We start from the raw sequence: 27248 nt of genomic DNA, 5'->3' as shown, positions 1-27248 counted from the left end.
GGTCGTTACAATTTGGGTATCCCTAGGATATTGGATCAGTATCCGTTATCTTTATTGACTATGTGGTGATCTATTCCCGATCTGAGGTGTATCACGTACACCATCTTCGCATAGTTCTAAGGATGTTCAACGGGAACATTTATATGTGAAATTTAGTAGTACGTCTTTTGATTGTCTTCTGTGAGATGATTGAGACACATGGTCACTAGTAGGGGTATACCGTGGATCCACAGGAGATAGAGGTTGTTACCAGTTAGGAGTTGTCGTAGTCTATACAGGAGACTCGCAACTTCCTTAGTCGAACTAGTTATTACCAGAGGTTCGTTGAGGGTTTTCCTCACGCTGCTATGCTGACACGCTTAACCAAGAAGGGTGTGAAGTTCACGTGGCTAGAAGCCGGCAAGACCAGCTTCCAGGAACTGCATTGGAGATCAGTGTCGGCACCAGTTCTGATTTTGCCTCTGAAGAGGACGAGTTCGTACTCTATACCGACATTTCTCTACAAGGTTTGGGCTTTGTTTTGATGCAACACGGCAAGGCAGTCTTCTATGCTTCTCATCAGTAGAAGGAACATGAGAAGAAATACCCAGTACACGATTTAGTGTTGGTCGCTATTAACTTTGCTTTGAAAAAAAAAATGGTGACATCATCTATAGGGTATACATTTGGGATTCTGAAGGATCAAAAGAGTCTCAAATGTCTTTTCACCCAGAAGGAACTCAATCTCCGACAGAGGAGATGGATGGAGTGTCTGAAGGATTATGATTGTACCATTAGCTACTACCCGGAGAAAGCTAATGTTGTGGTTGACGATGTGCTTAGCCGAAAGCCCAGAGGGATTTTAGCTTGCCACCGAGTTTGAGTCACGAACTTGATTTAGGGTTTTCTCCGAATTGGGCCTTGAGGAGCAGGGACGAACAAAGCAGAGTATCCTTATTACCATGGTTGCTCAGTCGTCGATCAAGACAAGGATCCGAGAGGCCTAGGCCGGTGATCAACACTTACAGTCCGTTAGTAGCCAGATAGCTTCTGGACAGCAGACCGAGATCACTCGAGATGATGAGGGTATTACTTATTTCCGAGGTAGATTATGCGTACATCAAGCTCATCCGATCTTGAAGGAGTTACTTCAAGAGGCTCATCGCTCTCGATTTGCCATCCACCGAGGTGGAATCCGTATGTATCGAGATTTGAGGCGTTCCTATTGGTGGAACAACATGAAAGAAGATATAGCGGAGTTTGTAGCTAGATGTCTAGTTTGACTATGGATTTTGTGGTAGGATTGCCTAGGACACAACGAGGTCATGACGCAATTTAGGTGATCGTTAATCAATTAACCAAATTTGCACACTTCTTAGCGATTCGGAAGACCAATTCTCTGGATCGATTGGCAAAGTTGTATTGTCAAGAGGTTATCAGATTGCATGGTGTTCCTTTGAACATTATATCGGATAGAGACTCATGGTTCATCTCCCGGTTCTGGCAGAGTTTGCAGCAAGTTTGGGCACACAGCTTCGTTTTAGTACAACATTCCATCCACAGACAAATGGACAGTCAGAGCGGACCATCCGGACTTTAGAGAACTGCTGAGATCTTGCGTTAAAGATTTCCGAGGTAGCTGGGAGGACAACTTGCCATTAGTAGAGTTCGCCTACAACAACAGCTATCATTCGGCTATCCAGATGATACCGTTTGAAGAGTTGTACTGTAGACCTTGTCGGACACCCACCCTCTGGGAAGAGGTTGGGGAGGCCCAGCTGCTTGAACCTCAGAGAGCTCAGCAGGAGGCAGAGTTGGTCCGCATTATCAAACGGAGGATATTAGAGACGCAGGACCGTAAGAAGAGTTATGCTGATCGGAGACGGAGACCCTTGGAGTTCTCCACTAGCGACCATGTATTCCTGAGAGTTTCACCCACGAAAGGGGTGAAGAGATTTGGCCTCCGAGGTAAACTAGCTCCACGATATATTGAGCCTTTCCAGATCTTGGAGAGGATTGGAGCGGTAGTATATCGTCTGGCGCTACCACGGTCTCTAGCAAGCATTTATGATATATTTCATGTGTTCATGCTGAGGAGATATGTATCCGATCCAGCACATGGTCTGTCTGATATCTCAGTTCCAATTCAGCCTAACGTTACCTACGAGAAGACTACCTGGGAGCTCGAGGATACCATTCGAGCTCGATACCCCCATTTGTTTACTTGAGGTATATTGTTTATCTATTGCTACTTGCTGATAGTAAATAACCAAATTTGGGGACCAAATTTTTATTATTAGGAGAGAATGTAAAATATCGAACAAAAGGATAATAAAATAATAAGGTTTAAGAGACGGTTAACCTTAACGAAATTTTTAGAAAGTTTTAGAAATTTTCTGGGAATTTTTCGGAACTCGTATGACGTACGTTAAGGGAATAAATTATTGGGCTAGGGAAAAACCTGTTTAGAAATACTCAAAAGTAGGAGTTGATTTAGGAAAGTACTTAGGGTTTGATTAAACTAAAACCTAAGTTTCCTAAATTAATTTATTTTCCTTTTATTTTTCTCCCGTGCCTTATTTTCTTCCCTCGTCGTTGCCTCTTCTCTTCTCCTCTTCATCCCGCGATCTTCTTCTCTCTCGAGCCCCACGCCGCCCCAATTCTTCCTCCTCAACTCATCGCGGCCCGATCTTCTCTTCTTCTTCGTTGAGCTAGCGTCGCCGACCCCTGCTGTCTCTCCATCGCCGACACTTGCGCACTGCCGATTGCCACCACTGCACCACCATAGCTCGATGGCAGCATTGCCAGAGAGGAAGGAGCCAGCGCAAGGGGGCGAGGCTACCACCAGTAAGGTCTCCACTCGTTTCCTCCTCCTCAGCCCTAGCGTCGGTCGTCTTTTTCCCCTTGCCCTAGTGTCGACCACCTCCTCTGCCCTAGTTTCCGATCCATCGTCGATCGAGAGCTCATCTTCCCGGTCTGAGGCACCATTCTCTGCACAATTAGGGCTTCAGCCAGGAGCAGGGATCCAAGCTCATAATGGTCTTTCCGTGCCCTAGAATTCCACTGTCGGTTTCCTCTTCTCGAAACCCAACAGCCGCTGGTTGTGGTTCTATTGGGAGGGGGCGACCGACAGTAAGGTAGGAGGATAAGGTATTTTAGGCTTTTGGTGGTTTTATATATGTCTAGGTTTTGATTTTGATATGGGATGTTGTGCTAATTGGGTAGTTGTCTCTGGCAGCAACTTCTCCTAGGGCCAGCTACTTTGCTCCAATAGCAGATCTTCTCCGGCAGTGAGTTATCGGCTGAGGCATTCAACTCAGTTGAGTTTTAGAGGTGATTCCATTCTTACATTGGATTGCATTAGTGGTAACGGATTGTACAAGTTGGTTAGTTCGTATTAAGTTGATTATGTATAGATCTTTATCAAATTGAACAGTGGAATGGTTAGGGATAATAGAGCTAACCCTAGTTGACCCGTGGATTAAATATAGTTAGGGTTAATGTCTACGATCGATTAGGATTTTCCCTAATTAGGTTTGGGTATTTTATTTAGTTATTTAATTCATATGAATTTAGCTAAATAAAATAAATGTATTGATTGATGCAGGACTCTGATTCGAGACGAGCGTCTCGACGTCGGATGGGTTGATACGATCTTCTTTTTGGAGGCGGGTATCTCTTGACTTATCTTTTATGATATTGTCACTTTGATATGCATAGTAATTTATAGCTAGTAGCAATGATCATACTTAGATTTGTCCTTGGTATGTCAGTATTTGATACCTATAGTTTGTTTTGTTTGTTGCCTATTATATATCCATATTTATATCTCTTGACTATTGCCATGTGTACATTAGTTCCTAGAGTAAGTGACATACTAGACTTCACTGAGTATAACACTAGTTTTCTGGATTTTATTATCTGTCATGTGTACTTAAATCTATGATACCTAGGTCATGGTTTGATTTATTTTCCTGTTTGTTATATATTATGTGGAGGTGATTATGGTTAGGATTTACATGCTTAGTGTCATGCACCATCTTGCATGATTGCATGCTGTGTGATTGTCGGCTACGTTATTGTTGAGCACATCGCCAGTTACATGACCTGCGCACACACAACCACTCATGGGTTAGTGGTATTTCAGACAGGGTGTGTGTTGCAGTTTGCTCTATCAGGGCTTCGCTGGTCTGCTCATGGGTAGCGATGACTGCAGCGTGTAACGGGCAGGGATCTCTCCTCTGCTCTGACTTAGGGAGATGAGAACATTGAGCTCCCCCACTCTGTTTGGGGTAGGAGGATAGGTGTACTCCGACAGCATCCTCTTTACTCGGTCACTCAGGAGCAGAGTTCACAGCTGTCATAGCTCTACCCACTCGGTCTCACCATCGCGTGTGAGATGGCTGACTGGCGTCAGGGGTGACACATGTCATTTTTGCATCATATGTATTGATTGCATTTATGGTTTGTGATTGTTGCACTTTGTTTGCTGCATTTTGGTGGTTGCATATGATTGACATACATCCAAGAGACATGAGGTATTGGATCTGACGATTGTATATTCTGGATAGGAGGCCCTGGTGAGTACTGGGTCTGACGATTGTTGCACTTTGTTTGCTGCATTTCGCTTGAAATATCCTGTCTGTCGGTTCCCACGTCACATCCGAAGATCGCTTCGAGTTTTGTTTACGCTTTCCGTGTATTTGGTATTTAGTATTGTTATTGTGTTTTGTGTTGTTGTGGTTGTTGTGTAAAACCTAGCCGGCTAGCAGTTGTTGTTTTTAGTTTGTATGATTTTTTCTTTATCGTTTTTCTGTTGTGTTAGTTTTTAGTACAGCCGAGTGATTGTTATATATATATATATATATATATATATATATATATATATATATATATAAAACTGCGTGGTTGTGTTTATTTTGTTCTAGCCTAGTGGGCTGATATATAAACTGTATGGTTGTGTATATATTCCAGCCGTGTGTGGCTGATGTATATTTTGTATGTAGTAATGCTTCAGATTGTCACCCGTACAGAGGAGATGCTACCGAAATTTCTTCTGGCCGGGACTACCTGGGGCGTGACAGGCATTGCCTGCACAGAGGTCTCGCATGGGCTGGCAAAGCAAACAGCCACAAAGCAACGAAAACAAACTGAAGCTGGAGTTGGGCGTCGAAGCACCCAATCTAAAACCAAAAGTAGGGTTTGAGAAGCAAAGGGATGTTATGCTCGCCTTGTTCACAAACCCTAATCCACGGTATTGAGTTAGATCTATGTGCAAATTGCGATATGAGGGAAGAGATGAAGGGGCTAACCTAGATTGCAAGGGTGGAAGATGTGTCGCACTATTGTGTGCCTCGGAAGGCTCCTTCGGAGTTGTGCCAGTGAGGAACCGTGAGGACACGCGTGCTGGAGGAAGGTGTGCCCTACTGGAGGACCTTAGAGTCACACGCACGCTGCTGGAGGAAGGCAGTGGGACGAAGTCGTGGTTGAGAACACATGAGTGCGAAGTGCTGCTGGAGGAAGGCTATGCACGAACAGAGAGCGGCGGTGTTAAAAAGGAGAATAGCAAAAGATAACCCTAATTTTAAATTTCTAAGGGCTTTGATACCATGTTAATTGAGAGAATAAGTATCTATACTTTATTGAAGAGTAGACATATTTATATACAAACTAAAATCTATCTTAGAAAATTATAATTAGGTTAATTGACAAATTTGCCTAATTGACTTATATATATTACCTAATATATAGAGATAATATGATAACAAATATTATAATACTTAGCAAGGTAGTCCTAAAAATACATAGCTTGAAAAAAGTCTGTTCTAGTTGTAGAATTATTTTCTTTTCTACAGAGAATTATTTTTACCTTGCCTGTAGAGCGTACATATGCTACTGGGAAGCATGCAAGACTACAACTCATTAAAATGCAACGGTGTTCAGAAGTTGAAGAAAAACTCAAAAAAACAGATACAAAAGAAAAAAAATAATATGAGAAGCGTGTTGTATACTCCCACTACCAAGAATGCAAGTAATATGATTAAAAGAATCACCTTACTTTTTTCTATAGGATTTTCACGTCTTGTTGTTATTGGGATATATAGGTTTACATGTACTTCTCTAACCCTCTATTTGGATGGGGTGAGGGAAGGTTTATTGATGGAAAGCGAAGGAAAGGGAAGGGAAGGGAGGGTAACTTCCTTACACTCCAAATCGAGGTGTAAGGAAATAAGTCATTTGAGGGATAAAGGAGGGTAAAAGTTCCCCTTCCCTCCCCTCACCCTCCTTCCCAAACAAGGTTAAAAGTTACCTTCCCTCACCTCCTTCTGTCAAAGAGACCGTAAAAGAGAGTTATCCATTAACTTGTCAGACACATGTCAAACCACTATCAGCATATAAAACTCCATTAGATCACAACTCTCCATGTCAAATTAAAATAAGGTGTCCAACTCTCCCCATTTAAGATTTGATGCCCAATTGAGGCAGAAAGTCCAGCTAGAAACTGAGTCATTCATTCAATCGGCAACATATGAAGTCCAATCATCTCATCATGCTTAGGATTTCAACGAGGTCTAATAATTGTAACAGCCCATCCAATGAGAGATGTGGCCCATAAACTTTTTAGGACCAATCGCTTGCCAAAATGCTTAATCCAAAGTCACCAATAGCACACTCATTTAACCCTATTAAATATCTTCACTAACACAACTTTCCATGTGGAACTAAAGTAGGATGTCATATTATAGATTTAATAAATAACAAGATGCTCTTGCTATAATGTTACTAATTCCTAATTCCTGAGGGCGTAACAAGCCATACAGTCTATTTAATCTTGAATCATATACCATGGTTATTTAGACCTTTTAAATTATGTTAAGTGAAGCTTTCTTTAATCTCTAATTAATTTAACTTGCCTAAACTTAAACTGAATCTATCAATTAATGCTAGAAAAGAATGAAATTGTCATAATTACATGAATTATGACAATTACATAATTATCATAACTGTAAATAAATTAAAATTATGCAATAATTGCACATAAATTAGATTAATGTAAATTATTATATGAAATAAATCAAAATTATGTAATCTTTTAAACACTACAATCAAAGCACTGAAACTAATATTCTAGGAAAGAATAATCTTATACCTAAAATGGCTCAATCACAATGGGAAATAATCCAAATCGCAATCAAGAAATATACACATTAAATCAAATTTCCACCAGAATCATCCTACATTCCTGATAAGATAATTACTAATTTGAGAACTACCCACCTAAACTCCTAAACAAGTGTCTGCCAGATAAACATTTCTAAATTTCTAATATACATTAGACACGTAATCAGAAAGAGAAACCTACAGGTATATGAGGGATGCCAACACTTAGCAATTTTTTATTGAAAGGCCAGTATTACAATTCTAAATAGAGAGTATTGAGTAAGAACTAAGAAACATATCTCAGGTCTCCAAGTTATGCATATCATCACTCCATTAAACATCATGATAAGAGGTCATAATTTACATCGACATAAAGAATGTTAGATTGGTAGTTTCATACTTTTCATGGAAGGAATTTTTTACCTTGAACACAATTAGGCCATTGACAAGAGGAAATCAGTCTTTGATAAAGCATGGAATATACAAATGGAAATATAGAAATAATTTCAAGGAATACAAAACAACTTAATTAAAAGAAGTCAGACCAAGGTTACCTATTTACATTTCTAACCACTTACCAAATGATAAGGATTGGAGAAATACTCTTGTTGAAGTGGCTCATCATTCAGAACACTACAATTGGATAAGGTAAAACAGTGATCATCACTTACATTCACACAGGAATGGGAATAAAAACAAATATGAATTAACTAACATACACGTATGTTACCATGATAATCCATGAAACATACAGAAGAAAACAGGAAGTTAAAGCCTGGAACAACTTGACAGGGTATGTATCTAACTTAATATAACTGAATTATGCATACACAGACATAAGTCTGTTGAATAATTGCTGCTCGCGAATCACAAAATGACAAGTTGACAAAAAAAATCACATCATGTATCTTTTGGTTGGCAGCACTAATCTCATTTGTGAATCAAATTTTATGGTTTTATAAAGTTTATTTTCATTGGCAAGTTTGACAACCCTTGAATCCAAGAATCAACAAGTGGTAAAGTTCAAACAACTCAATATTAATCATATTCCATGTTAACCACAGCAAAGATTAGAGATATGAATAAATAAAAGAAGTTATTCTTGACATCCTTAACAAAATTTAAGACTGTTAATCATATATCCATGGAACTATATATGAAATCTGGTAATGTCAGCAGAGGTAATAGTAACATAAGGAAATGCGGCACTGGTATGTTTTGGATTTCTCTAAATGCAAACATCTTTCTGTATCTCTATAGCATTTACACATTGACTCAAGTGGAAGCCTGTGCCATTTAGTGGCACTCTAATCAGTTTGAATGAGATGGTTTGAAAATGCTCGGATAGCAAGTACCATCCCATTAGCACATCAGACCAAAACCAGCATTGAGACAACTGCACCAGTCAAACACACCATTGCTGCACCAGATAAGGACCCAAGAGTTTGGATCTCAGTGGGATCAAGAAAGCAACAAAAGAAGCTGGAAGGTCAGTCAAGTGACCTTCTCTAGACATAATAGAGTCATAAATTGCAATCTCTTCTTTCTCCTCTGCTTCTTCTTGTTATATTACCCCTCTTCTTCCACTCTCTCCCTCTCATCTTAATCAGTGACAAGAGGCACCACGTCGTGCCAATGCATTATGGTGGTAGTCGCTAGTATCATCTCATTTAGACCAGCCAATGAAACACCAACGCAAAATGAAATTTTAAACCTCCATCAATGCTAAAGGCAAATTAACACTATGTTGGCTAGTCGTTACCATGAAGTCATGAACATAATTCTTATAAATGCTAGCAGATTGTTATCACTTCATACATGATAACAAGGGAAAGAACCAAATTCCAATACTTTTGACAGAGTTTGTAACTCATGCAGTGTCAAGCACTATCTTTTATCATATTTGTTTTTGCTCTCTTTTTATCTTTCTAGTATTGATAGTGCATTATCCTGAGTTTGAGAAAAAATGAATAACCTGAAAGTGAAACCACCCAAGGTGAGGTTACAACCTTAGAAACAAGTGCGCATGAGGACAAAGATACTGAAACATAACAGTTCCAGAAACACATGTTTTAACAAATTTTCATCACAGAAGACTGTTCAGTTATTTCTATAAAAGTAAAATCAGCAAATAAAATAGACAATAACAACAACAATTGTGAATATACATATTTTTCTATTATCCTAATCCCTATGTCACACATACAGATCAAATATCATCATAAATAAACCAATATATTGAATGACATTAAAATATACAAAGAAAAATAACATGCTTGGATAAATAAAGTAAGGGAGCTAGTAAGAATTGTTACCTGTTTGCTACCATCCGAAGTTTTTGGAAAGGCCAAATATACACTCCTTCTAGTCTCATTTGAGCAATTTCATGATCATGTTCATTGTCAAAAACATCATGGAAAGTAATGGATCCCTGTCCAGACATAAGTTGTCAATATTTATTAAGAATCTGAAATAAGTCAGAAAATAGCATCAAGTGGTAACCTATCAATTTGAAGTTTGAACTTCCTCGCAGACTTATGCACTAAAACAGTGACAGTGGAAATAATTCCTCAAGCTTAACTAATAGCACAGCTTTAGAAATACAGACTTATTGCAGGCTTGTAATCAGATAATTGATATTTGCTATTGCTTGCAATAATTTAATTCTATCTACAAAATAAGAATAAGTTGTTAAAAAATGATCAAAATCATTCTCCCCAAAAAAGCCCATTTTCTAAATTTTACACCAGGTTTCTACAGCAATAATGTGATTGTTAAGTAGAACTACAAAATAAGACTAAGCTATTACAAAATGGTCAAAGTTATTCTCCAAAAAAAGTCGATTTTCTAAACTTTACACCAGGTTTCTAAAGCAACAATAGTTCTGGAACTGTCAAGTCTCAGACTTTATCCTAACCAAAAAGATCTTCTCAACCAATTTTCTAATTTTAAATGTCCTCTTTTTTTACCACTACCACATGTAAGGTGCACAGTAATCAAAATTTCATAAACATATGGAAGCTGAAAGTGGTAGAATTACCACATAGTATGGAGGCGATAAGTGGTAGAATCACCACACTGCTTCCTCATGTAGTAGAATCAGCACACAAGGCATGCAAAATACAGATGCAAAAGCAGTCCTTAAATATTATTAAGAAATCATCTAATATTAATTGTATCAAATTATCATAAAAGTACAAGTAAAAAATTGTCTGCAATCTGTAAAATCATAGTTTATTCCTACTGCAAAATAGATGACAGAACGCAAAAAAAAAAAAAAAATCTTAATTTATCAGACTGATCAGCAGGCAAAACAAGCAGTGCATATAAAAAGGCTTCAAAATTTGTGACACAATATTAGTAATATTATATATCGATGAAATTAATTATATGCCCAAAACTTTTCACATAATCATCATTTTCTTAACTCACCACATTCATCCTCTTTATTCTCTTATTGGGACCAAGTGATTTATTCATTCATACCAAGGTTCAAAATCTCAAGCCGTACCAAAGTTTTAATATTTGACAGGAACGATACTGTTTTAGTATCATGTCGATATTCTAATGCATGGTGTCAGTGGTGAATTGGAGGTTGAAGGGGGAAGGAGAAAAGGAGAACTTATCTATGTCGAATAGTTGAGTTTCAGTAACTTATTGGAACAATACGTTTGACCGTTTTGCCCGGCACGATATGAGATTTCAAACCATAGATCTTTCCAAGGTTTTAAATCCAATTTCAATTTGACCAATACAGTTGTTCTAAATAGCAGTCGAGGTGGTTGCCTAGGCACCGCCTAGGAGAGAGGCGGGCATCAACCGCACCGCCTTAGGATGAGGCAGTGCTTTAGGCGATAACTCACCTTCTTCAACCACCAGCACCGCAATGCCTCAAGTTGTCGCTGCTATCATTTTGCCATCGTGACACGTCTGGATGCATGGCTTGGGCCTAACGATGAGTTCGGATGCATCACGTGAGGTGTTTGGGCCTTGCAACGCGTCTAGACGCGTCGTGAAAGCCCGGACATGTCACCCGAGCTTGGCGACAAGCCCAAAATCGTCACTCGAGCCCAACGATAGGCCTTGACACGTTGCTCAGGCCAGTGATGCGTCCAAACTCGTCGCGCGGTCCACAACGTGTCAAACTCGTCGCTTACGCGAGTAAGTTGTAAGTTAGGGTTTAATTAACTTACTTTATATTAATAATTTTAATCAACCCCTATGATTGGGATAATTTAAATAGACTTAATTAAAACCTAATAAACTTATCCTATATATATATATATAATTGTATTTTTTATTTTAAAATATTTAGATTAAATATTTAATTTTAGTTAATATATTTGATTAAAAGTAAATATAATAAAGAATAATGATTATTTATAATATTATGTATAAAAAATAAAAAAATATTCAACCGCCTGAGGCGGTAAGTGGTCACTGACCACCCCGCCACCTCCTGCATACATAGATCGGAACCATAGTTGGAACCATGTTGGAAGGCATTTGATGGACAACAATCCAAATGAGCAAGCATCAAAGAAGATTTGCTGTGTGAGCTCAGAATGGGGGCAGGGTCGGTACCATCTACTTTGAAAATAATGGCTTAAGGTTTATTGGTCATAACAGATGACAGCACGTAAGTCATTCCTCTTATATCTTCTTCTATCCAGTACTGACACACACTGCACCAATCAGCATCAAATCAACTTTGTTATGGCTGGCCACTGAAATCCAACACCAGAACAAGATTAACTTTGATTATACTACAGCTATTAATGAATACAAAGTTCCCTATTTGATATAGCTCCTTAGATCTCAAAACTTTCCGACAAAATGTCAACAAATTGGGTCCATGTACAACCTGATTTATAGTAAAGTCAACCAGCACACAACATTCATTTATTCACAAAAGGAATCTCTTCGCTTATCATTTCTTTTAATTGATTATATTGTGTTGCCTTGAAAATAAACTACAAAATTCGTTGTTCTCATATCCAACCTATTCCTAAAGATATTAAGTTGGGTTGAACTCAAAAACTAGTTTGTCTTGGCTAAACCAATTGGAGATCAAAACATCGACAACGGACTAGGACCCGGTCAACGGACCAAGTACCCGGTCAATGGACATAGAAGGGATCTCTTCGCTTATCATTTCTTTTAATTGATTATATTGTGTTGCCTTAAAAATAAACTACAAAATTCGTTGTTCTCATATCCAACCTATTCCTAAAGATATTAAATTGGGTTGAACTAAAAAACTAGTTTGTCTTGGCTAAACCAATTGGAGATCAAAACATTGACAACGGACCGGGACCCGATCAACGGGCCGGGACCCGGTCAATGGACCGAGTACCCGTTGACCCGGTTCTGGTTCAAAAACCGTAATCGGCTTGATCAAGTGTCAGGCAAGTTACAGTTCCACCTCTCCAAAAACTGCCAACCGGTGGTTAATCGTTGGTTCAATTGTATTTTTTTTCTTTTTGTATTGGACCATTTCTGACTGTTGGAACTGCCAATTCTGGCCATCAGGATGAAAAAGAGGGTTTTTTTATTTTTTCAACGGTTAAGATCATTTGATCATTTTTTTATCAATGACTACGATTTATTGTTCGTTACTCTCCAAACTCTATAAATATATACCTCATTTTATTATTTTAACTCACATCTTCTCTATTTATTCTATTCTCGATTCCGTAATCTCTACACGCTTTTGACTCCAATTCTACACAACTTCCTCTTCCGAGTTCCGACTACAATGGAAGGAGGCCGAGCGAGAAGAGGTTCATCTTCATCATCTCGATCTCGGAGAGGCAAGGAAATAGTGAATCTAAACATTCAATCCACCGATGATGAGACCGAGCAAATTCCGAATCCGACTGCGACACTCAAAACACAAGTATCAATGCAATTACTTCTAAGGTTTAGGAAGTTCCTCCTTTAAAATCTTCTATTTTAACTAAACATTTTGATAAGGTCACTCTTCCGTCGGGAGAATTACATGCAAAATATAAGCACTGCAATGCTTCCTACAAATTCCAAACCAGCAGTGGGTCGTTGAAACGACATGTAGAAGTGAAGCAACCGACAGAATATGGAATTAACCATCCTCAAGCACAATTATATAGATTTTCCACTAGTGGAAGTAATGATTCTAGTTTATTTTTATATTCTGATAATAAATTAAAAGAATCATTAGATGGATTTGTTTTCATAGAATATCTTTCATTTAGTTTAAGATATAAATGCACTTTTGAAGATTTTTGTAAAGAATCTCTTAATTCATCTACTAAACGTATTTTTAGATCTACAATTACTCGTAAAATTAAAAAAATAAGTAAAACAAGAGAAAAAAAATTAATTGAAGAATTTAGTAAATTAAATAATAAAGTTTCTTCAGAACCATGTAGGTAAGTTTCCGAAATTACCAAATTGCGTAAGGTTGCTTCAAAATTACCAAATCACGTACTCATTTCCCATTTTACCCTTATATTGATTTTTTTTATCAATCGAATCGATTTTGCTCTATGCTAAAATGTCAAAATTTTGAACAAACCAGTCGACTAATTTTTTTAAATCAGTCGACTAATTAACTTTTTTTTATCAAAGTCGATTTTAGGTAAAATCGGTTGATAGACCAAATGACCTCGAATTGACATAAAACTAATTTTTATGTTTTCGGCTATCTCTCCTGATTATATTTATGCCCTCAAACGTCAATTTGACTAAATATATTAAGAGTAGTGATTTTTTGAACACGAATATGTTTGAAAAACGCAATTCTTGTTCAAAAAATCATTGCTCTCAATATATTAAGTCAAATTGGTATCTGAGGGCATGGATATAATCAGGAGAGATAGACGGACGCATAAGAACTAGTTTCATGTCAATCCGAGGTCATTTGGTCCATCAGCCGATTTTACCCAAAACTGGTTGATGGATCAAATTACCTCGGATTGACATGAAATTAGTTCTTATGTGTTCGGCTACTTCTCTTGATTATATTCATGCCCTCAAACGTCAATTTGACTCAATACATTAAGAGCAGTGATTTTTTGAATACGAATGCGTTTGAAAAATTCAATATGTGTATAAAAAATTATTGCTCTCAATATATTGAGTCAAATTGACATTTGAGGGATATTTGAGTGCATAGATATAATCAGGAGAGGTAGACGAACACATAGGACTAGTTTCCAGTCAATCCAAGGTCATTTGGTACATCAGCCGATTTTGCCTCTCTCCTGATTATATTTATGCCCTCAAATGTCAATTTGACTCAATATACTGAGAACAATGATTTTTGAACACAAATTGAATTTTTCAAACACATTCGTGTTCAAAAAATCATTGCTCTTAATATATTGGGTCAATTGACATTTGAAGGCATGGATATAATTAGAAGAGGTAGTCAAACATATAAAAATTAGTTTCATGTTAATCTGAAATCGTTTGGTCCATCAACCAATTTTATCTAAAATTGACTTTGATAAAAAAAAATCAATAAATCAATCGACTGATTTACTGATTTGCTCAAAATTTGACGTTGCAAAATCGATTCGATTGATCAAAAAAATCAATCAAGTGAATGGGGTAAAACGAGAAATGGATACATGATTTGATAATTTTAAAGCTACCCTATGCGATTTGGTAATTTCAGAGACTCACCTGCGTGGTTCGATAAAAAGCTAAAGTTTCTTTATGTTCCGATATTTGAAGTGATCATTAGCAGACACATTCATATATGGGTGTGACTTGTCATCGGATCAATAACTCCTGGAATATCCAAAAAAGATTGTTAGCTTATTGAACTTTTGATAAATAGCATAGTGCACAACATCTCACAATTATTATATTTAATTTTAAAAGAATATGGATTAATTCAAAATATTTTCAATATCTTTTTATAATGCTAGTTATAATATTGCTAGTATCGAAGAACTAAAATTTATATGTCAACCTATTATTGGTGATTTATTTATTCATATTCAGTGTGTTTGTCATATTTTAAATTTATGTATTGAATATGCATTAAGAACTTTAACAAATCATATTGAACAAATTAGAAATGTTATTTCCTATTTATGGTCGTATTCATCTATAATGAAAAAATGAGATAAATTTTATAAAAACAATGAAATGAGACCTAAAAAATTTCCACGTGATGTACCAACACGTTGAAATTCAACATACTAATTATTACAAGATTCATTTCAATATAGAGAATTATTATGTTTATTTTTTGCACAAAATATTAATAATGCTAATATATATTTATTTTCACGACAATGTAATATTTGTGGTAGTATTTGTGAAATTTTAAAAGTATTAATGATGTAACTGAATAACTTTCTAATTTTTATTATCCTACTTCAAGGAAATTTTTCTAATATAGTATTAGTTTTAAATGAAAATAGTACAAATGAATTTTTATCTTCTTGTGTATTAGTAATGAAAAAAAATGTGAAAAATATTTTTTCATATTCCTAAAATTTATTTAGTTGCATTTGCTTTAGACCCTAGATATAAATTAGAAGTTTTACAAAAAATGTTAGATTTGTAGTATGACGCTTTAATTCTATTTAAAAATTATTCTTCTCCTTATCCAAATAATATTATAATATTAGAAATTACTTATATGATATTTATAAAGAATATGGTATAAAATCTGGAATAAAACATAATATTTTTAAAACACAAAATACTAGTCGTAATTTAAAACTTACAAAAACATAAATTTTATTAAAAGAATGGATGAAACATCCACGAGAAACCTCAAGTTCTACACAGGAAGTTGAGAATTATTTTATGACTTCTTTTGATTTTAATGGAGCAGATAACGAAGTAGATTTCAATGAAATGAAGGTCACATAAGGCTCAAAATTTTCCCGTCCTCTCCATGATCGCCAAAGAAATTTTAGCATGTCCAGTGTCAATTGCTGTGGAACAGACGTTCAATGCCAGCGGTAACATATTAGATGAACAATAGTCGACTTTATCTCCGACTCACTGGAAGCCCAAGCATTACCTGATGATTGGACAAGAGCCAAAAACATAATCCAAGGAATGCAACTTTCAGATGACAAAGTCGAAAAATTTGATACCGAAAGAACAAATACTACCGGAAGTGAAAATGGAACTGAGTAACAACATGACTTTATCAGGTAAAAAGAGTAAAAAGGTAAAAGGGTAAAAAGGTAAGAAAACTACATGGGCTTTGATTCCCTATACCCGGGATACGTAGACAACTTAAATAAGTGCAAGCCTTTTTTATTATAAATTTACAATTTTAATTTTTTGGGAGCCTTGGCGCAACGGTAAAGTTGTTGTCATGTGACCAAAAGGTCACGGGTTCGAATCCTAGAAACAGCCTCTTGCAAAAAACAGGGTAAGGCTGCATACAATAGATCCTTCCCCAGGACCCCGCATGGCGGGAGCTTCGTGCACCGGGTTGCCCTTTTTTTTTTTACAATTTTAATTTTTTTAATATAATAATCTTGAATTGTGTCGAACCTTGAACAGTGGCAAATTGTGGCGAACCGTGAACCAACGATTCCAAACCATAACCGTCTTGACAGTTAAGGTTAAGGGTCAACCCCAGGAACCGTCGAATCCTCAGTTCCAAACTGGGGTCAGGTCTACGCGGCACCCCCATATGTTAAGTAAATAAATAAATAAAAATGTTATTATATATTTTTAGAATTAAAATTAATAAAATATATAATTAATAAGATATTTTTATTAGGGTTTAATTAAGCCTATTAAGATTATTCCTACTATAACAAGGAGTTAATTAAAATTATTAATATAAGTTTAATAAATTTAATAAATTAAACCTCCCCAGCATCGCGCAGGCGAATCGCGACCTCCCTTGAGTCGCGCAGGCGAATCGCAACTTCCCCCGCATCATGCAAGCGGATCACGACTTCCCCCATGTCTCACAAGCATATCTGACCTTCTCGCCCCCCCCCCCCCCCTCCGTGCACGTCGCTCTAGTGTCGTGGTCAGGCTCACGCAAAGCCTATCGGGCGTGTCGGTCGGCAAACAAAACGAAAAATTTCACCCGGTATAGCACAAGATTTTAATCCATGATTTGATGAATTACAAGTGGATTCTACATCGTCAATGGATAAGTTATGCACAGTGGGGATGGTTGGTTGTTCAAAAGTAGATTACTAGATAATGTAATTTGATTTCTGGATTGCATTATAATAATTTGTAGCTCTAAATCACATTCAACAACATTAAATTGTACTTATTCAACTTGTATAATTATATAGCTGACTATAGAATTTGTGGGTTATCTTTCAACATAATCAAATCATCTTTTCTTTATTTCCCATTATTTCATCATCTGTTAGAACTTCTCTCGAGTGCTAATACATTGTGTAGTGTGTACCACGTAAAGTAAAACAAAATGGGAAGTGGATTTTTCTTTTTGAACAACAACACAGATCTCATAATCGGTAAAATGGTTTTCCATGGTAAGTACTCTGATTTATTGTCTTGAAATCAATTCTTTGAAAATAACCAAAACAGTATCGCTTCCTTCTCTATGCAGCCCTATTCCTCAGAATATTAAAATGAAAAAAAATAGTAATATCTGTAGAATTTGTTCCAGGTTGTTCCCTGAATCCATGTATCCATTGTGTTGAAATTTTCACTATAAATCTACTGGACAAATACTAAAACCATATGCATGAAATAACACTGAGCACTTCAACAAAAAGTAAAATGAGCTTGAGAAATGCATATAAATTTACTTTGAATCTAATATTTGATTGAAAATGTTAATATTGTACAGAAATTAAAATAAAAACTTTATTAATGAAGAAAAAAATTGATTGTAATTTATGCAGGCTTGGAGAAGGAACTTCTTTCACACCTGAACATTGTGTACTCCACGAATCTTGGTTTGAGTAGTCACCAATTCTAGAACTGATACACCGCTAGATTTCCCAAAATCTAGGAACCTAGAAGAACCATTTGTTACATCTAAAAAGCTCCAGTGTCCTGCATCCCAAAAAGTTAAACACGTCACAAGAATGAAATATTTAGTCTGGTGCAACATATTTCAGTAAGGATTGTCTTGCATTATTTGTTCAATTAAAGCATATACTACAAAATTGCCTATGGTTACTTTCTTATCATGTCCAGCTAGAGTTTTGCATGATTTCAACGCAGAGTTGGCACATGGAGGGAGGAAGAGGAGCCAACACACGTGCTAGTGAGGTAGCAATTCCATAGATTGCAACACGATGCCGACAATATTCACATAACAAGGAACGTTTCAAAGGTGCATGCATGGAGAAGGAGGAAGACAATGAGTTGAAGTCAGTGTTCAAAGGAGGAGAAGAGGGAGTAGAGGAGTCACATGTCATGCGTGCGAAGGTTCTGACAATTCATGAATGTCAGATTGTTTTTTGTGTCAATTAGCAAGTGGAATGACATGTTTCGCCCGAAGACCGACATAGAAAGAACCTTTAAACCATGATGAAGGTATGACTAGCTAGCAAACACAGACTAAAAGATAATTCTAAGTCCATATTTTATTATACGTGTACTTAATCTATACCTTCACTCTTCTAAAAAAACCACATCTTAGTCTTCTTCACACATAAGTTACATAGTGAAAACTATTATGAGTAATAAACTATAGACCACCATATTCTTGTTAAAAAAAAAAAAGTAGGAAAGCCACCCTAAGAAATGGAGAAGGAATGCAAACTCAAGACATTGGCAACAACTTCAAAAGCCCCTATAGAACACTGTAGTAGTTCTAGAGAAAAAAAAATGACATCATCAGCATCGTCATCTAGAGAAAAAAAAACGACATCATCAGCATCGTCATCTAGAGAAAAAAAAACGACAAGCCGTGATTGTCTCAATTAGTAGGAGTCAACTACATGAATTTTATCCATCATTGAAAGCTATATCACCAGAGAGGAAACAAGATAAATAAAGAAAAATCACATATTCTGATTATTTATACTATTAAATATTTACCATTAAATTAATCCAAATAAGAGAATTCAGCAGAAAAATGACAATTGAAGATGTTGAGCTGAATACTCTACTGAGAAATAAAATTTGATATTTCAATATGATTTGGTACTTCTCCTTAAGACACCCAATCAGAAAGAAACTACAGAGTGAAAACTAAGAACATGAACTAACCTGTATATGTCCCTGTAATATTCCACTGAGAAAACGGACTGTAGCTGTCATCTCTCTTAAGGAAAAGCTGCTATATTGAAAAATCATAAATATAAAAAGGTTAAATGTTAATCCAAATGATAATAAAATAGGAATGTCAACAAAACCAAGTATGCAGAACACAGAAGTACATTAAGTGCTTGTTCAAAAATGATTCAGAAGACTCACATATCAATTTATTGACTAAGAGTTCCTCATCAAGGATAGACATTAAGTTTGCAGTAAGTGAAGTGACCTAATTCCAAGATGTTCCCTGTGAAAGTCATTTGGATGCAATGATGCACGTCATGATGTTATCTACAAGGCTCATGGACATGACTGAGCTTATGGAGAACCTTAGAAACATTATTGTCATTCACACGTCTGCAAAGGTATGCCATTAAAAGATAGTTACCCAAATTTGTAATTGTGTATCTTTCATTTAGAAATATGAGATGGGCTTGGGCATCAAATCCCTCTCTTGATTTAGTACTCTCTACATTGTCACTTCCTAACCACCCAAGATTCAAACTAAAGTGAATGGTTCTTCGTATTGCGATCTTATAAATCATCTTTTAACCTCAAATGGCGATACTTATTCCAAAAACTTTTAATTTTAACCACTCAACTTTTATCTCACGAATGTAATAACAACATTCTTGTTAATAATTGATGTTTTGCCTGTCACTTCAGGCAAGATCATATAAACACACAATGCAAATATGAACTTTACTATCACAAATAGGGAAAATCTTTGACCAATTGATTTTACTACCTTTTATGTGACTTTCTATATTCTAGTACAAAACAAACAAAAAATATCAGCATAATTGCTCCATTATCACGTAATGGCTTGACTACTAATCCACCTTCAAGCCACAGCATTTCGACACAAGTCTCAGCTCCCCATTCAAAAGACCTTCTCTTCCCGTTATCCCGCACACAAAACCCAATTTAAAGTTCCAACGTCAAGCAAAAAATTTAAAAAAAAAAAAGTCGAGAAAAAGCGAAATAAAAAAAAAACAAACCTCTTCGCCCCAATCTCCATCAGACACAAAACCCCTTTGTTTCAGAGGCCTCAGAGCCATCAAGGGTCTAACCAGACCAAGCAACACCACGAGCACCGCCACACTCCACAAACACCCTCTTTCCCCTCTCCTTCCTTCCATGGTCGCCGATGCGACTAATAGACAAGAATTCAACCGCCAAGGCAAGAAGGGCCCCAAAAGATGCAGATGATAACTTCAAGATTACGCCCTGAGACGGATCAATTGAAGACGAACTGGCGTCAATGCCGGAAGCCGGCTCCAGCGGAAGAGAAATCATTGAAAGCGAAGCATCTCCGGGGAAACCACATGAGAGGCAACGGGGGGAGGGAACGATGGGGACAGGGTCCGCGGTGGAGGTCCAGGAGGAGGAGCAGCGTGGAATAGAAAACGATGTCGAAACTCGGTTGAACCAGCGCAGCGGTTTCGGGTAAGTCTACCGCCTTTTTAAAGAGAGTACAATTGTTTGGGGCTAAAGAAATATTAAATATTATAAATAAATAAAATATGACAATTTTATACAAATATTTTTGTTTTTTTGTTCTTGACTATGGCAATTTCCTAAATGGTCATTCTTACGGGGAAATCCCATTAATCATCTTTTATTAAAAAAACCCTCTAATTTGAATCTATAAATCAACTTACAGTTGAAGTCTTATCATAATACGTTTTTTTAATTATACAAAATATTAAAATTTTATTTGCCATGTCTAAAAATTATATAATAATCAAATTTTTTAATTTTGAATGTGTAAATTTATATAAATCAACTTCTATAAATTTTCTTTATGGTCTAGATATTAACAATGGAAGACATCTTTGTTGGAAAGGGTTGAAAATAAAACTAATCAGTAGTCAAGATATTGATATAATCTTGGAATATTAATGGTACAAATATGTAGCTTTTAGATAAGTTTATTAATTGTAATTAGCTATTTTCCTTTTTAGTTCCTTTGTATATCTTTAAATACAAGACATATAAAATGATTTGAATAAATAAAAAGATACAATAATCTTTTTAGTATCATTTGTATATCTTTAAATACAAGACATATAAAATGATTTGAATAAATAAAAAGGTACAATAATCTTGTTAGTATCAGAGCTATTTCTCATCTTCTTTTAAAATCCTAGTAGTCAATTTATTTTCTTTCTTTCACCATGCTTGAAGTTCTCGATTCTTCTCTTATTATAACTTCTAAAATCACTGAAACCAAGAATTCCCATATTAAGTCTCATCATATTGAAATCATCACAATCCGACTCAATGAAGATAATTTTTTGAGGTGATCTCAATCAATTAGGATATACATTCAAGGGAGGGCAGTGGCGTAGTTAGGATTTTCAATTAGGGGGGCGAATTCAACAAATTTAAAAAAGTAATACAACACATAAAATGTATAATAAAAGTTATATATGAACTTCATATGTTTTTTACAATATCACTCTTCGAGATTTCATATTTTGAAAATGCTGAATAATAGCTTCATTATCAATGGTATCAAACACATCTCACTCAATATATGGTATCAAATAATCATTTACCATATCATCTCCCAACCGATTTCGAAGTGAGGTTTTGATTATTTTCATTGCTGAAAACACTCTCTCTACAGTTGCAGTTGCAACAGGTAATAGCAATGCTAACTTCAAAAGTAAATATACCAAAGGATACAGACGATGTTTTTTCAATTGAACCATCCTTTTAACAAGCTGGCTAATCCCCACAACCTCAGAGAATTGATTGCTACTCCGCATATCAAAAATAAAATTATCAAGTTGGGACTCAAGATGCATTAACTCCATTGGGGAAAAATCGGATGGATAAAACTGAGTAAACTGAAGTAATTTTCTCTTATCATAAGCAGAGAATGAATTTGATGGATCAAGGCAACTCATACACAACAACAACTCCGTTCACCTCGTTAAAGCGACTGTTCAACTCCTAAAGTTGCAAATCTATCACTTCATAAAATGTTTCAACACGATAATAGTGAAGATTTGTCCTTCCTACAATATTTTGTCGTGATCTCCCATGAAAGACGAACAAGTCTTCCATGTGCGGGGTGACTACCTCATACTTAACACAAAATAAAGAAACTTCATTCAGTAACAAATCCCAACCATCATCTCTCATAGTTTGCAGTTGATGTTTGCTTGATCTTACAAGAATCATGGCATTTACAATGTCTTGATCTTTTCTTTGTAAAGCTTGCGACAAATCATTCGTGACTCCCAAGATATTCTTCATTAAGTGCATCTGAAATATAAATTCATATTTTCCAATCAATTCCAACAGATTATTTGTTTGTGTCCTTTGCTTGTGATCTTTTCCCTCCTCTTCAACAAATAAAAGAACATCAATAATTGAAGGATACAAATGTATCAAACTTAACAATGTATTATAATGTGAACCCCAACGTGTGCTCCCAGCTCTTTTTAATGTCATCTCTTGATTCATACCTTGTCCAGTGAAGATATCACCATTGCAAATTCCTTTAATAACTTTTTCAAATTGTTTCTCACGAAGTATATCTCTTCGCTTGCATGACGCTCCAACAATATTGTTCAATTGTGCAACTACATCAAAAAAAGTAGAAATTCTTATATGATTTTCAGCAACAACTACAAGCGTAAGCTGCAGTTGATGAGCAAAACAATGAACATAATAAGCAGAAGGGCTCTCCATCATAATTAAGCTTTTTAAGTCATTGAATTCTCCTCTCATATTGCTAGCTCCATCGTATCCTTACCCCCGCAAATTAGATATAGATAATCCATATTGGCACAACAAAGAATCAATAGCAGTTTTAAGTGATAAGGCAGTAGTGTCGCTTACATGTACAAGGCCTAGAAAGCGCTCAACAATATTTCCCCTTTCATCTACAAACCGTAAAGCAACTGTCATTTGTTCTTTAACAGATATATCACGAGCCTCATCAACCAATATAGTAAATAATTCATCACCGAGATCTCCAAGAATAGAATTAGTGGTTAAATAAGCAATGGATCTGATAATATCTTTCTGAATATCAGGCGATATCAATTTGAGATTTAAGGGAGCATTGTCTAGTGCAACTCTATTGATATCCTCATTATGGTCAGCAAGAAATCTTAACAATTCAAGAACATTACCATGATTGAGTGAGTTTGTTGATTCATCATGACCACGAAATGCTAATCCTTGACGCACAAGAAATCTTATGCAATCAATTGATGTTGTCAAATGAACATGATAATCAATAGCTACTTGACTAGACTGATTGACCAAACAAGTTTCAATATGTTGTTTTTGATTCATTAAATCATAAGTCGCCATCATGTTGCTCTGATTTCCAACATGTTCATTAAATTTTTCTTTCTTTCTTTCTCCAATTTTTAAATCCCTCAGTAACAAAAGAATCACCACCACTTTGACCACCATGATCCGCTTTGAATAAATAGCAATAAAGACATAAAGCCGCATCTTTTGCAATGCTGTATTCTAGCCAATTAGGATGAAGACTAAACCATATAGCTCGAAATCTTCGTTTCTCTTTGGGACAAGAACGCCAAGGAAATTCATGATTTTTAGGTTGAAAAGGACCTTTTGCAAATAGTAACGTCGAACAATCTCCCTTTCATTAACATTATACTCAAGAATGTGCTTTCTTAGCCCAAGATCACTAGGATACTCATTTGAGTCAGCATCAAGAGGAGCTGGTGGAGGAGGCGGAGGAGGAGGAGGTGGTGGAGAGGGAGATGACTTGTTTGAAGTTGGTTCATCTCGTATTTTCTTAAAATACCTCAACATTGTTATTTCACCTAATTTATCATCAACATAATATTTCAGAAACATAATCATCTAATTAATGACTATTTGTTTTCAACAATTTATATTCAAAAACAAATAATAAACGAAATTGATAGAGAGTTAATGATCCCTTATTTTTCACACATATTGGTAGAGATATAAAGTCACATGTTTACATTATAAAAACATATTTTTCTAATTATATGACTATCTAATTTTAATTCTTATCATAAAGATGATTTGTTTTATATGCATATTGTTATTATAAAATATTGGTGCAAATTCTATGATAAGTCTATTCATGGAATAAATAATGTGATTCAATTGATCAAATTTTTGAATGATCATTAATGACATTCCTCACATTCATATAACAAATCAAACATCAAATGTACTTATCACCTCAATATGTGTAAACATTTAACATACTTAAATAACAAACAAAAACATGAATATATGCAAAATTAGCACTACATTTTTTTTTCAATACTTAAATTCGTAATCGAAAGAAATCAAGTAAGAAAATTTTACCTCAATCAAAAGACATTTATTGTGGAGCGTCGGTAGCGTTGTCAGCAAACGATAGTAGCAATAGCAGCAAAGCAATTATGGCAGTGTTGGCAGCAAACGATAACGGCGTTGGCAGCGGCGTGTGATGACAGGCCGACAATGACGTGGATGGCAACGACAATGTGCGATGGAGGATTTTGAGGGCAAAATTAAGATTAGGGAAAAATAAGATGAGAATTAGGGGAGGAAGAAGAACATGGGATAGAGGAAAAAGGAAAGGGTAATAGTGGAGGGAGAAGAAAATGGAAGAGGAAAAAAATAAGGTTGTGTGGGAAGAAGCTTCACCGATAGGGAAAAAATAGTGAAAAGGGAAAAATAAAAGCTTCGACGGCGGAGAGAAAAATCAAGAGAAATAGAGAGATAACTTTTTTGGACAAGAGAGAGAGAAATTAAAACACAATGCAAGGTTTTGACTTTTGATTGGAGTCTTACATAAAAGTCCACATACTTTTAGATTTATAAATAAATATTTTTTATTTTATTTTTAATCATATTAAAATTTTTTTCTCTAAATTTGAGGGGGTGCGATCGCACCACCCCCCCCCCCCCCCCCCCCCGCTCCCGCCCCACAGTAGTTACGCCCCTAAGGGAGGGGAAAGATTGGATATCTCATTGGTGAAACCAAAGCACCTACAAAAATAGGTTCAGCCTTTGCAACGTGGGATGCAGAGAATTTCATGGTGGCAAGGTAATGGCTTGGTTGGTCAATTCTATGGAGGAAGACATTAGTGTCAACTACATACATTACTTCACTGCTAAAAAGCTTTGGGATAATATATGTCAGATGTATTCAGATCTTAGCAATCAATCACAAGTTTATGAGTTGTAATTGTATCTTAGAGAGATTTGGCAAAGGAAGATAGTATGATGAGATACTTCAATATCCTAAAAGGCCTATGACAACACTTGGATCTGTTTATTGATGATTATGAATGAAAAAGTATTGAAAATTATATTCGTCATTGGAAAATGGTGAAGAATAATAAGATTTATAAAGTTTTGGTAAGATTGAATGTTGTCTTTGATGAAGGGGTAGAATATTTGCAGACAACCCCTTCCATCCATTGGAAAGGTATTTTCTGAAGTATAGCATGAGGAAAGTCGTCAGAATATCAAGTTGGGCAAAAAGGGGACTGGTAGTTCTAATTCTACCTCTATTTGTGAAAAAAGTACACTTTGGTATCATAGACTAGGACATCCAAGTTTCCGTATTTAAAACATTTGTTTCCTAAATTATTTAAGAAGTTAGTTTGCAATTCCTTTAATTGTGATGTTTGTCATTTATCAAAAAAGTCATCGAGTTTCATATAAGTCAAGGCCTTATCGTGCATCAAGACCAATTTATCTGATTCAAAGTGATGTTTGGGGTCCCTAAAAAATTACTATTTCAACTGGAAAAAAATAGTTTGTCACTTTTATTAACGATTATACTTGACTTTGTTAGATTTTGATAAGTGAAAAATCTGAAGTTGAAAAATTATTCAAAGATTTCCACACTATGGTTGAAAATAAGTTTCAAATCAAAATAAGCATTCTTCAAATTGATAATGGTACTAAATACTTTAACAAATGTTTTGGGACCTTTTTAAAAGGGAAAGACATTGAACACCAATCTACTTGTCAGGTTACTCCTCAACAAAATGAATTAGCTGAAAAAAATCAACATTTACTTGAAGTTGCCCGAGCAATAATATTTTCTATATATGTTCTAAAATATTTATGGAGGGATACAATTCTAATAGCAAGTTATCTAATTAATAAGATGCCAACACATATCTTAAATTATAAAACACCTCTACAGAGTCTAAAAAATATTTTTTCCTGAAAATATAATCATTTCTGATTTGTCATTAAAGGTATTTGGTTGTACTGTTTTTATCCATATACCAAATAACTTGCGTTCAAATCACTTCTAGAAAACAGGATATTAGAAACGAAATATTTTGTTTCTGAAACATGTTTGAAATAAAATATTTCATCTCAAAATTTCATTATTGAAAGTCCCGTTGCTAATTTTGAAATAGAACTATTCTGTCTCTAATTTCATAAATAGATTGGAAAATCATTTATAAATTTATTTTTAATTAGACCAAATGAAATTAATTTAGAATACAAATTTCATCTCTAATTTTATTTTAAATATGTTATTAGTCTGTCTTAAATTACATAATAAATATAATTTTAATCTATTTTCAATCTTGTTTATAAATTTGTATATAAATTTCGTCTCTAATTTTGTTTTAAATCTATCATAAGTTTGTCTCAAATTATATAATAAATATTGATCCTGTCTGAAAGCAATGAAGACAGTTAGTTGGGAAGGTGACTCTACTATTGACTTGACGAAGACTTTGCGTTGTCCTGCAACACAAGGAGCGTTAGTGCCAGGTTAAGGAAGGGGTTCGCGGGCGTTGGCCCTCCGACGCTCAAGTCAGTACACGATTTGGGAGAAGAAAATGGCAGAAGAACACTGTAGCAATGAACGAATGAAAAAATAGAGCATC

General features: G+C 35.6%; 2 protein-coding genes across 3 annotated transcripts in view; both read right to left on the bottom strand.

Moving 5' to 3' along the window:
• LOC122052536 (transmembrane E3 ubiquitin-protein ligase FLY2-like) overlaps positions 1 to 20816 on the bottom strand; it is a 42366-nt gene extending 21550 nt beyond the window's left edge. The window contains exons 1-5 of one of the 2 annotated variants that reach the window (XM_042614104.1): positions 20364 to 20816; positions 19318 to 19387; positions 18026 to 18153; positions 9456 to 9571; positions 7719 to 7773 (exon numbers count right to left, since the gene is read on the bottom strand). In XM_042614104.1, coding sequence (XP_042470038.1) covers positions 7719 to 7773; positions 9456 to 9571; positions 18026 to 18153; positions 19318 to 19387; positions 20364 to 20504 — 510 coding nt within the window. In that variant the 5' untranslated portion in view covers positions 20505 to 20816. The remainder of the gene's footprint in view (positions 1 to 7718; positions 7774 to 9455; positions 9572 to 18025; positions 18154 to 19317; positions 19388 to 20363) is intronic. The other variant, XM_042614105.1, reaches the window with a different exon arrangement.
• Positions 20817 to 22266: 1450 nt separating this feature from the next.
• On the bottom strand, positions 22267 to 24174 carry LOC122050704. The gene is made up of 5 exons (XM_042611589.1): positions 23968 to 24174; positions 23221 to 23865; positions 22845 to 23019; positions 22456 to 22721; positions 22267 to 22326 (listed from the first exon to the last, which is right to left on the bottom strand). The coding sequence occupies exons 1-5, from the start codon at positions 24172 to 24174 to the stop codon at positions 22267 to 22269; spliced, it is 1353 nt and encodes a 450-aa protein (XP_042467523.1).
• Between the last annotated feature and the right edge of the window lie 3074 nt (positions 24175 to 27248).

The sequence above is a fragment of the Zingiber officinale genome, chromosome 3A (genome assembly GCF_018446385.1).
Source record: "Zingiber officinale cultivar Zhangliang chromosome 3A, Zo_v1.1, whole genome shotgun sequence".
Lineage (NCBI taxonomy): Eukaryota > Viridiplantae > Streptophyta > Magnoliopsida > Zingiberales > Zingiberaceae > Zingiber > Zingiber officinale.
Note: the sequence above shows the minus strand (reverse complement) of the source record. Positions and strands in the feature narration are given on the sequence as shown.

Coding starts and splice junctions, on each gene's coding strand:
- LOC122050704 (XM_042611589.1), bottom strand. CDS start 24,174: ATGTTGAGGTATTTTAAGAAAATACGAGATGAACCAACTTCAAACAAG. Junction 23,866..23,967: donor GACGTTACTATTTGCAAAAG/GTCCTTTTCAAC, acceptor CTAATTGGCTAG/AATACAGCATTGCAAAAGAT. Junction 22,722..22,844: donor TGATATCTTCACTGGACAAG/GTATGAATCAAG, acceptor TATTTGTTGAAG/AGGAGGGAAAAGATCACAAG.